The 13,355-nt window shown below is 44.2% G+C and overlaps 2 protein-coding genes across 3 annotated transcripts in view; one reads left to right on the forward strand and one right to left on the reverse strand.

Moving 5' to 3' along the window:
• Positions 1–7,863, reverse strand: part of SEC61B (SEC61 translocon subunit beta) — a 52,508-nt gene extending 44,645 nt beyond the window's left edge. The window contains exons 1-3 of one of the 2 annotated variants that reach the window (XM_066367568.1): positions 7,706–7,863; positions 7,424–7,521; positions 1,804–1,905 (exon numbers count right to left, since the gene is read on the reverse strand). In XM_066367568.1, the coding sequence (XP_066223665.1) occupies positions 1,804–1,905; positions 7,424–7,521; positions 7,706–7,708 (203 nt within the window). In that variant the 5' untranslated portion in view covers positions 7,709–7,863. The remainder of the gene's footprint in view (positions 1–1,803; positions 1,906–7,423; positions 7,522–7,705) is intronic. The other variant, XM_066367569.1, reaches the window with a different exon arrangement.
• Positions 7,864–8,067: 204 nt separating this feature from the next.
• On the forward strand, positions 8,068–12,963 carry ALG2 (ALG2 alpha-1,3/1,6-mannosyltransferase). The gene is made up of 2 exons (XM_066367567.1): positions 8,068–8,538; positions 11,466–12,963. Exons 1-2 carry the CDS (start codon positions 8,194–8,196, stop codon positions 12,366–12,368), a joined length of 1,248 nt encoding a protein of 415 aa, XP_066223664.1. The 5' UTR covers positions 8,068–8,193; the 3' UTR covers positions 12,369–12,963.
• The last annotated feature ends 392 nt before the right edge of the window (positions 12,964–13,355 follow it).

Raw genomic sequence — 13,355 nt, forward strand, 5'->3', positions numbered from 1 at the left:
GTACAACAGAAAGCAGGACCATGCACAAGCCAGACTCACTCACAGGAGAGCAGCTTTCCCACCTTCTGGAGAAGGGTTTAAAAGGAGTCCCCTGGATACCCTAAAGAGCAAGGGGCTTTGCCCTGGTCGGTTGGCTCAGTGGTAGAACATCGGCCCAGTGTGTGTGTGAATGTCCCAGGTTCGATATCCAGTCAGGGCACATAGGAGAGGTGCCCATCTACTTCTCCAACCCTCCCTCCCTCTCTCCCTCTCTTCCCCTCCCACAGTCATGGATCAACTGGCTCAAGCAAGCTAGCCCCAGGCGCCAAGGATGGCTCCATGGCTTCCACCGCAGGCGCTAAAAAAAATGCTCTGGTTGCAGTGGGGCAACAGCCCCAGATGGGCAAAGCATCGCCCCCTAGTGGGCTTGCTGGGTGGATCCCAGTTGGGGTACATGCGGGAGTCTGCCTCTCTGCCTCCCCTCCTCTCACTAAAATAAAAAATAAATAAAAAATAAAAGAGCAAGGGGCTTCGAAATCTCTCCCTGAAATACTCAAAAAGTTTACCTTTAACCAAGACCAAAAGGTTATCTGATGCCTAACCAGGTGGTGATGCAGTGGATAGAGTGTCAGACTGGGACACAGAGGACCCACGTTCAAAACCCCAGGGTCACCAACTTGAGCCGAAGGTCACTGACTTGAGTGAGGAGTCACCCTACCCCCCTGACTCAAGGCACATATGAGAAAGCAATTAATGAACTTAGGTGCTGCAATGAAGAACTGATGCTTCTCATCTCTCCCATCCTGCCTGTCTGCCCCCCCCTCTCTCTCTCACTAAAAAAAAAGAAAAGATTATCTGAATACTGCCAATTTATATATCCCTGACCCCAAGAATTACTTCCTGAACACATTCTCACCTTACCATACAAGTCTAATTTGTGACCCAAACCAAGCTATTAGTCTAGTTAATTAAACTAATCCAAATAAATCTCACTTTGTCTTTTTACTACGAGACAGATATATGGAGCACAGGACTGAACAGTCAGAATATGTTTCCAGCTCTTGACTCTGTCCCTCTAAACCTGAACTTTCTGAACATGCAGTGTTATGCAAACAAGAGTTATCATTACTTCAATTCCTCATCCACTGGGCCGAGCCAGGAAAACACTGTAAGCAGTGGTGTCCTAGAGCCTACTTGATCAGAAACCTGTGGGACGAGGCCTGCCTCACAGTACCAGAAACCCTGGAAAGTGAGGTGAGCAAGGCATGAAGACAAGGGTCCCACAGACACCTCATTTCCCATTACCTAATGTACACTCTGAGGCCTAAGAACTTGGAAAGTGGTATGTTCACCCTCCAGGGTCTACTCACTCCCTACAAAAGACAAGAAGGCCAAAGAACTTTTGGTAACACAGCCTAATACAGAAACTTCCATTAGGCTGTAGTAACATTGGCTTCTGCTTCCAGGAGAGCTTTGAAAAATCACCCAACTCCTATTCAAATGGTTACCCCTATTTCTCAGTGTGGGACAAGAACACCAAATGAAGAGCAATGGCATCCAATGAAGCAGTTTTCCCTCCAGTTCTCTCTGCTCCCATCATTTATTTCTCCATAGCTGTAGGAAGGGCTTCCCTTTCACTCAACCATGAGACGTCATTCCAGGCCTTAAACTAATTGGTTGATGTATGGACAAACCAAACCCAGCCCACCCGGCACAAAGGAAGCTGTTGTGTATTGCAGCCTCACCAAACCCAGCACACTGGTGGCAGAGACAGTGCTGCCAGCTCTGTGACACCCACAGACACGCGGGCACTCCGAGACTTACACTTTGAGGCCAGGCGAATCCTCCGTGTAGAAGCGCCACATCCCCCCGGTGCCAGCGGAGGTTGTGCGGCCCGCGCTTCTTGTTCCGCAGCTGGCATTCTTCCTGGGAGGAGATAAAATGTTACAAATGGCTTTTGGGAAACCCTTATAATGGCATTGTAACATATGCTACCATTACACTGTTAAAGAAACAGAACAAGAAAAAGTCTTCTTTTGTTAGTATACCCCAAATTCTTGTTTTCTCTCCACTGGTCGTAACAACCTCATGAACTAAGAACCTGCCCCATGCTAATGCATACAATAAACCTATTTCATAAAAGGAAAATTAGGCTCAGAAAAGGTTAAGCAAAGGGCCTACTAAGATCACACAGCCAGCAGGTGGTTGAGCTGGACTGAGGAGCCAGTTCTGACTCTAACGCCCATCTATTTGCCCAAACATACAGACAATACATTGGACAATATATCATATTCCAATTCCTCCTCACATGTATTTTTGTGAAATCAAGCAACAAAGTCCTGCTTTAAAATGCCCTGAATCTGTATACAGTCAACCTTCAAACAAGTCCGGGTTTGAACTGGGTGCTCCCTTTCCTCACATGGACTTTTTTTCACCCAATACCATATGTACCTTCTCTTCTTTATGGTTTTCTTAATAACATTTTCTTTTCTCCATCTTACCTTATTGTAAGAATACGGTATATAACATGTAGCATACATAATGTGTTAATCAACTACTATGTTATCAGTAAGGCCACAGTGAGCTATCAGTAGTTAAGTTTTGGGGGAATCAAAAGTTTTATGTGGATTTTCGACTGTGGGGGAAGTGGGGGGGCTTAACTCCCATGCTGTTCAAGGGTAAACTGTAATATGACTTTTAAATTACTTTAAAATGTTTTAAAATTACTGTATTTGCTACAAGGGAGACAAAAATATTGAGCTTTAATTATAATCCAGGTCTGCAAGTAGAACATACATTTTATAACAAAATATTTTGTAACCCGTTTTCACTATTTTGATATACCACAGACCTTGGACAGAGAGGTAAGATGTGGAAAAAATGCACAAAAGACCCAACCAGAACTTGTCCCTCCGTCAGCAGGAGATCAAGGCTGTGAGCCGAGCTGTGTACCACAGACAGTCCCAGCACACGGAAGGAGCCAGATGTCACTTACACCAGCCAGCAACAGGCCCGGGAACCCATTCCTCCTCTCCTGTCACGGAGGGGCCCACCCAACAACCATGCTCCCATGAAACACTACTCCACTCACTCCACTTCTCACCTTGCCTCAGTGCTAGAGCGCTACAACACAAGAGTGAATAGTAAGTGTGAGAAAAGTCAGCCCATTTATCACCAACTCAGAAATCCTGGGGGGGGGGGGGAGCCCTGCCCCATCACTGCCCTTCATTCTTAACCAGACCCCAGTACACCCCCCTTAAAATCCTACCCCAGTAATGTGGACTACTGATCATGGATTTCCACAGGGAGAAAACAGTAGTGAAAACCTTATCCCTACCATCTCTTCTGCTACCCTCCCAAATCTGATCCTAACCCCAGCTCGTCCTGCCACGGCCTTTACCCCACATACCATGCAAGAAACCCAGTTCTAGAGCTCAGACCTGCCCTGATGCATAGAATAAGAGAGTAGAGTCCTGGTTCCAGCCTGCGTGCCAGCAAAAGAGCTGTGTTCATGCTAGAACCTTGGGAGCAATCAGTGTCAAACAACGATTTGGGTCTACTGCACTACAAAGATTTCAGACACATTTCAGATACATTAACTATAGGTTACACAGTGGCCGGGAGCTTAGACCACCGTTCATCTGACTGTAAGCGGCAAACATGCTGTACCAGGGTTTAAGGAGTAATTCATACACCTAGAAAAGCTTTCACACAGAGACATACCTATATCTTTTAACCTGTGGGGTAGGTCCCTGAAGTTTTCCTCCTTGTTCATAAAAGGGAAGTCGAGCTAGACAGTAAACCAGCATGGACATGGTAAGTCATGGGCTGAACCAGGACTAGGACCTATGCACTTTTACTTTTCCCATAACCTCCCAACTCCAGGTCCTGTCTTCAAAGTCTCCTGAAATTACAGGAATTCAAAAGGATCAGCCTGGCCTCTTTTAAGATTTCTTACATCTACTGGCATATGGAACACAGAAGAGGATTTGAAAGTCAGGACCCCTAGAAATAACAAAAATATTCAAAATACCTCCCATCCCCCCCACTGGGAAGTAGGCAGAAGTACATAGAGCCCGTTTTAATCTCTACAGTATTTGGGGTCTATTTTACCCTTTTCTTCTTGCCACTGTAACTCTTTCCCTCTTCCCATACCTTACCACGATGGTCTTCATAACTGACCTTTTCCGTACTTTGTTTTAAAAAGATGGCCTTTTGACTGTTCCTCAAAGCCAAGCTCATTCCCATCTAGACTTTACACTTAATCCTTCCTTATGTCTAGGAAGCCTATTCCTCCCCAGACCATCGTGTGATTTCCTCTCTTGCTTCTGTCTCCACTATTCTGAACGCCTGTCTGAAACAGCTATTCACCACACCCCAGCCCCCGCACTCTCTATCCCCACCCAGCCTTACTCTTCCTCATAGCCCTTCTCGTCTGAAACTACATGATTTATTTATTTGCCTTGCTTACGGTCTTCCACACTGGAATATAAATTAAATGAGGCCAAATTCTGACTATCTTGATCGCAGATATATCCTCAGAGCTGAAACAGAGCCTGGCATGTTCCCTTAAATAACTATTTGATGACTATCTTAAAATCCCTGGCTATTCCCTCGTTTATATCCCTGATTCTCATTAATCCTGCTTGAACTCTGTGGCGTATTCTGCAGCTTTCCAGTTTACAATGCACTATTACCCCTTTTCATCCTCATAGCCATCTCATTTTACTCTATATTGAAAAGAACAAGGACTCCACCCCTGACCTGACTTGAAATCCTCTCCAGGGTACTACCTCTAAAACCTCATTAAGCATGGAGAGAGAATGCAAATCTGCACACTATAGAATCCAAACCATTATGTTCAACTTTTTAAAGCATTAGCTTCAACTTTTTCATACAAAGCAGGGATATATTCTTAGACAGCCAACAACTATTGCAAGCATTAAGTAACTTAAAGAGTGGCCAAATTCTAGAAGGGAACACTGTAGTCTCTCTCAGTACATACAACCATGATCTGCTAGTTACACTAGTCCTAGCATTACTGAACCCCAAATGACATCAACACCCACAACTTGAAAAGCTGCCTGTCCTCCAATGCTTGTTTCTCAATCTCACATGTGTAGCAGCTATTTCATTTTTATTAAGTAAACACACTATTTCATTATTTTATTTACATTTGATAAATATGTGATTTCTCTATTTTTTCTTTAAAAATTTCAGATGCCGAACTGCGCTGCCACAGGACTGCCCATTCTTACTAACCAGACCCATTTCTCAAGGAGCCGCCCCTACAGGACGTGTTCTCCATTCCAGCGCAAAGAACCTCTGAACTACAGGGTGGAAATGGGACAGCAAGCCAAACCCATACAACCTAAACCACAGCCTGGCATACTTTCCAGGGTCCCAGCCTTCCCTTGAACATCATAGTGACAAGGAACTCCCAATTGTTCAAGATAGCCGCCCAATTTCTCAGTTATACCAGGATTGCTTTCCTCTGAGCTGAAATCTGTCTCATGTAAGTTAAACTGTTAGTTTTCTAGTTAGCTACTGTTACCAACCACAAAAATCTCATCAATCTTCACATCCTTCTGAACAGTTCGCGTTCTTCAAGGTCTTACTTACCCTCTCTAAATAAAACCCCACTAGTTCCTTCAAAAATCCCGAGACTGGGGGGAAGGGAAGGGCACAAAGAAAACCAGATAGAAGGTGATGGAAGACAATTTGACTTTGGGTGATGGGTATGCAACATAATCAAATGTCAAAATAACCTGGAGATGTTTTCTCTGAACCTATGTACCCTGATTGATCAATGTCATCCTATTAAAATTAATTTAAAAAAAATTTTTTTAATAATAAATAAATAAATAAAAATCCCAAGACAAAGGTGTTGCTTGACTCATTCCTTCATTCATCCTTTACGGTATCAGGCCTCACAGTAAAATAGACAATAACTTGGCAGTTTCTATCAAAGTCTAATATAGAAATAAATGCTGTTACCACAGTATGAATGGAATGCTCTAAGAGCAAAACAGAAAACTGGTAGCTACTGCTACTTTTGGAGTCAGGGAAGGCCTCAAGAGGAAATACTCTGAGCTTAGTCTTGGGAGAATAAATAGAAATTGTGTGAGTGTGGGGGTGGTGAGGGTTCAGAAAACAGTAATAAATTCACCATTGCTGGATCACAGGAGAAGGGAAGGAAAGAGGATGTCAGGCTGAAAAAATGTATCACCAAAAACTGTATTATCCCACACACACACACTTTTTTAAGTTCAGCAAAAAGAAACAGAGAAACTAAGCAGCAGAGTGACAGAACCAGAGTACAGGATGGACTGGAGTGGAAATGACCTGAAGAGAAGAGTTCTACAGAAAATACAAAAATCTGGACCTGACCAGGTGGTGGCACAATGGATGGAGCATCGACCTGGAATGCTGAGGACCCAGGTTCGAAACCCCAAGGTGGCAGTCTTGAGAACAGGCTCAACACCATGAGTGTGGGATCATCAACACAACCCCATGGCCACTGGCTTGAGCCCAGAGGTCGCTGGTTTGAAGCCCAAGGACACTGCTTTGAACAAAGGGTCACTGGCTCAGCTGGAGCCTCCCTCCACACCGGCAAATTAGGGATGAGAAGCAAACAATGAACAACTAAAGTAACACAACTATGAGTTGGTATTTTTCATCTCTCTCCCTTCCTATCTGTCTCTCTCCCGTCTCTCTCTCTCCTGCAAAAAGAAAAAAAAAAAGAATCAACCAATGAGTGCATAAATAAGTGAACAGCAAATTGATGTTTCTCTCTTCCTTGCTCTCTAAAATCAATAAATATTGTTTAAAAAAAGAAAATGCAAAGTCTAGATGAGCAAAGTCGACAGCTAAACTAAGGCAGTAGAAATGAAGACAGAAACAAATAATGAGGTTTCTTAATATAAATATAATTTAAAGTCTGACAAGTGAATGGATAAAGACAAAGCATAAGAAAATTCCAAAATGACGCTGAAGTTCTGGCTTCGGGTGAACGAGTGTAGAGCAGTGCCATATGGAAGTGAAGAAATGTAACTGAGACCGCACTGGGATGACCCCCGAGACTGTTTAGTGTTGGACAAGTCACGTTACATTGAGCGTGCAGGGAACTTCCAGGTAGAAACATGACTGCAAAGCTCAGGTCCAGAAACACCATTTCAATGATACCAGTTTTCTCATCGTTGTCTCTGACCCTACTCTAATTTAACTTTCCTTTTTTTTAAAGTGGCAGCCGAAACTGTGCAATGATCAGAAAATGTTACTTCCCTCTTACAAAAGACCAAAAGGCCATTACTCCTACGGCCACGTCACCTGAGACTTTTTGTCTTTGTGAATCTTAATATTCCGGGGTCTCCTTCTCAGGAAAACGGGTTTGGGGGCCCCATCACTTCCAGCCCACATCCAAGAGGGTAGCAGGGATCCTTACCTCTGCCGGACCGTGGAACCCGCCGCCCGGGCGGCCACTGCTTTACTGGGAGAGCGTCCTGAGGAGCCCACATTAGTGCCACCGGGGGTCGGACCAGGCTGTGGAGGGAAACAAGGAGACAGACGGATGAGCGCAGCCCGCAGGCCCCCAGACCCTGACAGCTAGCACCGGTGTCCGCACGGGAGAGTGGCTAAAGCAAGGGAGCCCCGGGAGGAGAACAAGGAATTAGGTAGAAGTCGGGGAGAGACGGGGACTAAGGAGAGACAGCAGAAGTTGCCTTACCATGCTGGAAACTGGAGAGTGGCAGGGGACCGAAGCAGACAGCTGTGTAGCAGCGGAGTCCTTAAAAGACTGGCGTCTGGAGAACCTAGTTCAGGTCCCGCCCCCAGACTGCTGGCAGGGTCCTCTCCGACTCCAAGGACTCTTGGGTTGTCCTACTATATGCCTGCAGAAATTTTGTTTCCGGCGACTGGGTCAGCTTCTGTGTGGGAAGTACAGACCTTCCGCCTTCTTCTTTTAGATCACAGCGTCTTTCATAGAGTCCCATTACTACCAAAGGGAGGATATAGCCATGGTCAAACGAGAAATTTTCTCCGGCAGTTACTAGGCGCCCACAGGTTTGCGCTGATGTGGCCTAACCGACGCACGCGCCGCGGGGGCGTGACCGGTGCCGCAGGGCGTGGTCATCCCGCAGAGACCATCCTGGACCTGAGAGTAGGAGACTGCGCGCAAGCGCCTAGGGGTGGGGGCGTCCGAGTGATACCTGGACCATGACGAAGAAGCAGGCACAGGATGAGTTGGGTTCCAGCCCGTCGGTGCTGTTCCTGCACCCAGACCTGGGGATAGGCGGCGCCGAGCGGCTGGTGCTGGACGCAGCGCTGGCCTTGCAGGCGCGCGGGTGTAGCGTGAAGATCTGGACCGCGCACTATGACCCAGGCCACTGCTTTGCAGAAAGCCGCAGACTGCCAGTTCGCTGCGCGGGGGACTGGCTGCCGCGCACCCTGGGATGGGGCGGCCGCGGCGCCGCGGTCTGTGCTTACGTGCGCATGATCTTCCTGGCGCTTTACGTGCTGTTCCTCGGCGACGAGGAGTTCGACGTGGTCGTGTGCGACCAGGTGAGGTGACCACGCTGGGCCCTCGCTGCGCCTTCTTTTTTCCGTGTGGTGGGCACACTGCATGACCGCTGATGACCTCTACCGGTCTGCAATTTTGAAAGATTGGAAATGATATGGAAAGATCAGAACTGGGAGTGACTGTAGTTCTCGAACTTTAGTGTGGACACATATAAGTTGCACTTTACAGTGCTCCACCCTCAGACGTTTCATCCAGAAGCCCTGAGATGGAGCCCCCAACATCTGCATTTTTCATTAGCGCATGCGATGATTCTGAAGCAGGTGGGCCTTGGGGCTCGCTGTAAGGAACACAGGCTTTAGAAGGCAGTTTTCAGTCATCTTTTACAATACTTAGGAGTAACTCCTATGTCTTCCTTCTATGCATTACTTCTGTTGACACTACTAGGCCACGTGCATCATACTGTCTGTGGCCTGTGCAGCCAGGTCACCCCGCTGCTCCTCAGCGGTGCCATGTCTTAAAACACCAAGCTAAACATGTCATGTCCCCGTTGAAACTTGAACGTGGCTCTCCATTAGTCTTTGTAGAAAAGCCCAAGTTCTTTCGCTCAAAGAATGCCCTCCTGGGTCTGGGCTTTAATTGTTCTAAAGATTCCTTGTCATCCCTCCTCCCTCCCCCCAAGGTTTATAACTAACATTCACTAGGACTAAAAAATCACATAGTATAAAAGTATAGAAGTCTCATCCCAGTTCCTCTTTCTAAAGATAGTCACTGTTAATGGCTCCTATATCCTTGCAGAAATGGTCTATGACTACATCAGGCTGTTCATAAGTAAATCTTATTGGTAATAATTAGGATTATGACATATCTATTATTGGAAAGATTTTCACAAAAAAATTTCTGTTTGGGACATCCTTATATATCAATATTAAAGAGTCACTTCATCATAGTGGCTGGAAGATCTGTGTTGTTTTATTTTTGTGTATTTTTTTTAATGTACCATCATTTACACATTCTTCTGGTAAAGGACACTAACATTGTGACCAGTTTTTTGTGAATAGATCAGTTCTGTCATGAACATCTTTGTATTTTTTTTTGTACTTCTACATCTGTGTCCTTTGGGTAACTTCCCGGGAATAAAACTAGAAAGTCTAAGAGCTGTTCATTTTAAATGTCAGTAGCTATTGCCATATTTGCCTTCCAAAGCGGTTCTGTCCCTTTTCCACGTGTGTGATAGAGCATTTCGGTCCATGCTCCTTGTGCACATTGAATGTTATCAAAGGTTTTAATCTTTGCCACACTGATGGGGGAAATGGCATCACATTTGTGTTTGTGTTCCTTTAATTATGACTCCTGAGTTACTTTTGATCATCCTTGCTTGTGTAGAAGGCCGTTCTTTTTGAGAAATGTGAACATTTTCCATAAGTATGAAGCAACTGAGACTGCAGTGGGTAAAGAAAAAAACTGAGCTTGGAAATAGACCTGGATTCAAGTTCCTTTATTTGCTACTTTCTAACTAAGTAGCTCTGGATAAATTCCTACATATCCCTGAAGCTCACCTTCAGGTGTTAAGTGAGCTGGCGAGTAAGTGATTTGGAAGATTATCCAACAGGGAAGTCTAGTAATGCAGGCATGAAGGTACTTTCATGTTCAGTAATGATTATGGTTAATGTTTATTGAGCACATACCACGTGCTAAATTCTTAAGCATTTTATACATCCTATTGCATTTAATAATCACAAAATCCATGGGCTTTTTTGGTACTATATATGTCACCACCATGTTAACAGCAGAGGAAACTGAGGCCCAGAGAGAAGTAGATGACTTGCTCATGGTCCCATAGCCAACTAGTGGAACTGAGATTCACACCCTGGCATTCTTGATTCCAGAGCCTGCACTCTGACTACTGTAGTTCATTTAGTCCCTTAGAAAGAGAAGTATACTACAGGTGCTCTGTCCAGCACAGTAGCCACTAGCCACAGGTGGCTATTGATCACTGGAAATGTGGCCAGTCTGAACTGAGATGTGTTGTAAGTGTAAAATACACACCTGATTTTAAAGAGTTAATGTGGAAAAAAGTATAAACTATCTTGTTAAATTTTTTATATTGATTACATTTTGCAATGGTAATATTTTAGATAAACAAAATACATTAAAGTTAGTTTAACCCTTTAAAAAATTATAATGTGCTCAGAAGTTTGCCACTCGCACAGTGCTTAATCATATGTCATCTTCAGAGAACTCAGTTGTCTTTAGTCCGTTTAGCTGCGATAACAGGGTGCCACAGGCTGGGTGGCCCATAAACAACAAAAATTCATTTCTCACTCTTCTGGGGACTATGCTGGCCAAGATGAAGGTACCAGCAGGTTCTGTGTCTGGTGAAGACCCACTTCTGGTCTACAGATGGCCATCTCCTCATTGTGTCCTCACATGGCTGAAGGACAGGGGAGCTCTCTGGGGTCTCTTTGTCAGGGTAGTTTTGTAAGGGGTTAACTATGTCCCAAAGGCCCCACTTCCAAATACCATCATACTAGGGGAATAGTTTCAACATAGGAATTGGGGTGGGGGGGTTAACAAATATTCAGTCTATAGCATTGCTATTTACTCTTTCATATATTTTCTTTACCTTTGAACCTATTCATAAGCTCTTGGAAAGAAGGTTGTCCTTTGTATATATATGATGAGCACTAAAAAATTATAATGTGGTTATTAGATTTTGTTTTCATTGTACAATGCTATTCTAGAGAAAACACTGGACTTGCAGCTTTAAGTATTTAGCACACATCCAGAAAATGTCTCTCAGCCTTTAATATACCTGGCACTGTACTGCTTGAGAGTCTGTAGAAACACAAAGCAGAATGAGACATTGCCCACAAGGAGCCCACAGACTAGTAGGCAGGCTGGGTGTCTGTTCTTTTGATAGTTGAAGTTTAGTTGATGAATCACTTGATCTGATTTTTGCCTTGGCTAGGTGTCTGCCTGTATCCCAGTGTTCAAGCTGGCCAGACGGCATAAGAAGATCTTGTTTTATTGTCATTTCCCAGATCTGCTTCTTACCAAGAGGGACTCTTTTCTCAAACGTCTATACAGAGCCCCGATTGACTGGGTAGAAGAATGCACCACAGGCATGGCTGACTGCATCTTAGTCAACAGCCAGTTCACAGCTGCCATATTTAAGAAAACGTTTACATCCTTGTCTCACATAGACCCTGATGTCCTCTACCCATCTCTGAATGTTACCAGCTTTGACTCAGCTGTCCCTGAAAAACTTGATTATCTAGTCCCCGAGGGGAAAAAATTCCTGTTCCTCTCCATCAACAGATATGAAAGGAAGAAAAATCTGACTTTAGCACTAGAAGCCCTGGTAGAGCTGCGTGGACGATTGACATCCCAAGACTGGGACAAGGTTCATCTGATCATGGCTGGTGGTTATGATGAGAGAGTCCTGGAGAATGTGGAACACTATCAGGAATTGTGGAAAATGGTCCAGCAGTATGACCTTCACCAGTCTGTGACCTTCCTGCAGTCTTTCTCAGACAAACAGAAAATCTCACTCCTCCACAGCTGTACGTGTGTGATTTACACACCACGCAATGAACACTTTGGCATCGTCCCTTTGGAGGCCATGTACATGCAGTGCCCCGTCATTGCTGTTAATTCAGGAGGGCCCCTGGAGACCATTGTCCACAGCGTCACGGGGTTTCTGTGCGAGCCTGACCCAGTGCACTTCTCAGAGGCATTAGAAAAGTTCATCCGTGAACCTTCCTTAAAAGCCGCAATGGGACTGGCAGGCAGAGCCAGGGTGAAGGAAAAGTTTTCCTCCGAAGCATTCACAGAACAGATCTACCAATATGTCACCAAACTGCTAGTATAATCAGATTTTTTTAAGGTCTTTATGCTACATTCGTTAATATCATTCTTATAGATTGTATGCCCAAGTTTGAAACCAGAAAGGAAACCTAGAATCTAGTGCCGAAGAGGTTTTTTTTAAATAAACTTGAATCTTGGTCTGAGTCAACTTCCTATATACTATACCTTCCTGTCTACTTTTTCAGAAAAACAATATCTTCATGCTATAATTCTAAGTCTTATCAGTATTGATTAAGATATGATATAAATCTATGTGTTAATTATATTTTCTCTAGATTATTGCTGCTCTGCCTGTAAGTTTTGAGTGATACTGTAACTTAATTGGTTTTGATCACTTGTATATCATCATCAAAGTTGAAGAATTTGGCTTCATAGCATAATGAGAACAGGGTCACACTAGTTCCCAGAATCGGTGCACTTACGTGTTCCCTGTCCTCCATGGGGAAATTTTGATTAGTCATAACTTTTCCTGGATCCATAGCAAGAATGCTCTGTTTTGTTGTTTCTTTTACAAAGATAACTTTTTTGTACTTTTGCACACTGAGGCAGATCAATGAAAGATGTTTATCATAAGAAAAGACAATAAATATTAAATTTTGGCTTCCGTGATCCATATGTAGGTATTGACAGCCAAGCCTGGAGTCAGAGACTAAGAGTGAACTGTAAAGGAAGAATACTATCATGCATGTAGTATGCATGTTGGTTACAGTTTATTTCTTAATGTCATCTGACGCGTCAGTTTTGTTCAGTTTGTGTGAGGCACAAATGCTTTTTGCCCTTCCAGGCTGCCTCAGCCACTGCTGTGGAGCTTTCCTGACCACCCACCTCCCAGAGGACTTGATCTTCCCCTTTTATGTAGTCTGTCCTTTTCGTGGCACTGACCAGTCTTACAGTTCATTATTTACCTGTTGGTCTAAGTACAAATAAACTTAAAGCACTTTTCAACAAACCTTTAAAGCTAAATTCATTTTTTTTTTTAAATAGCGATGAT

Source organism: Saccopteryx leptura, chromosome 2 (genome assembly GCF_036850995.1).
Source record: "Saccopteryx leptura isolate mSacLep1 chromosome 2, mSacLep1_pri_phased_curated, whole genome shotgun sequence".
NCBI lineage: Eukaryota > Metazoa > Chordata > Mammalia > Chiroptera > Emballonuridae > Saccopteryx > Saccopteryx leptura.

What these genes read in the sequence shown, in the direction of transcription:
- ALG2 (XM_066367567.1), top strand. Translation starts at nt 8,194, where the DNA reads ATGACGAAGAAGCAGGCACAGGATGAGTTGGGTTCCAGCCCGTCGGTG. An exon ending in ACGTGGTCGTGTGCGACCAG is followed by an intron (nt 8,539 to 11,465) that starts GTGAGGTGACCA and finishes TGCCTTGGCTAG; the next exon opens with GTGTCTGCCTGTATCCCAGT.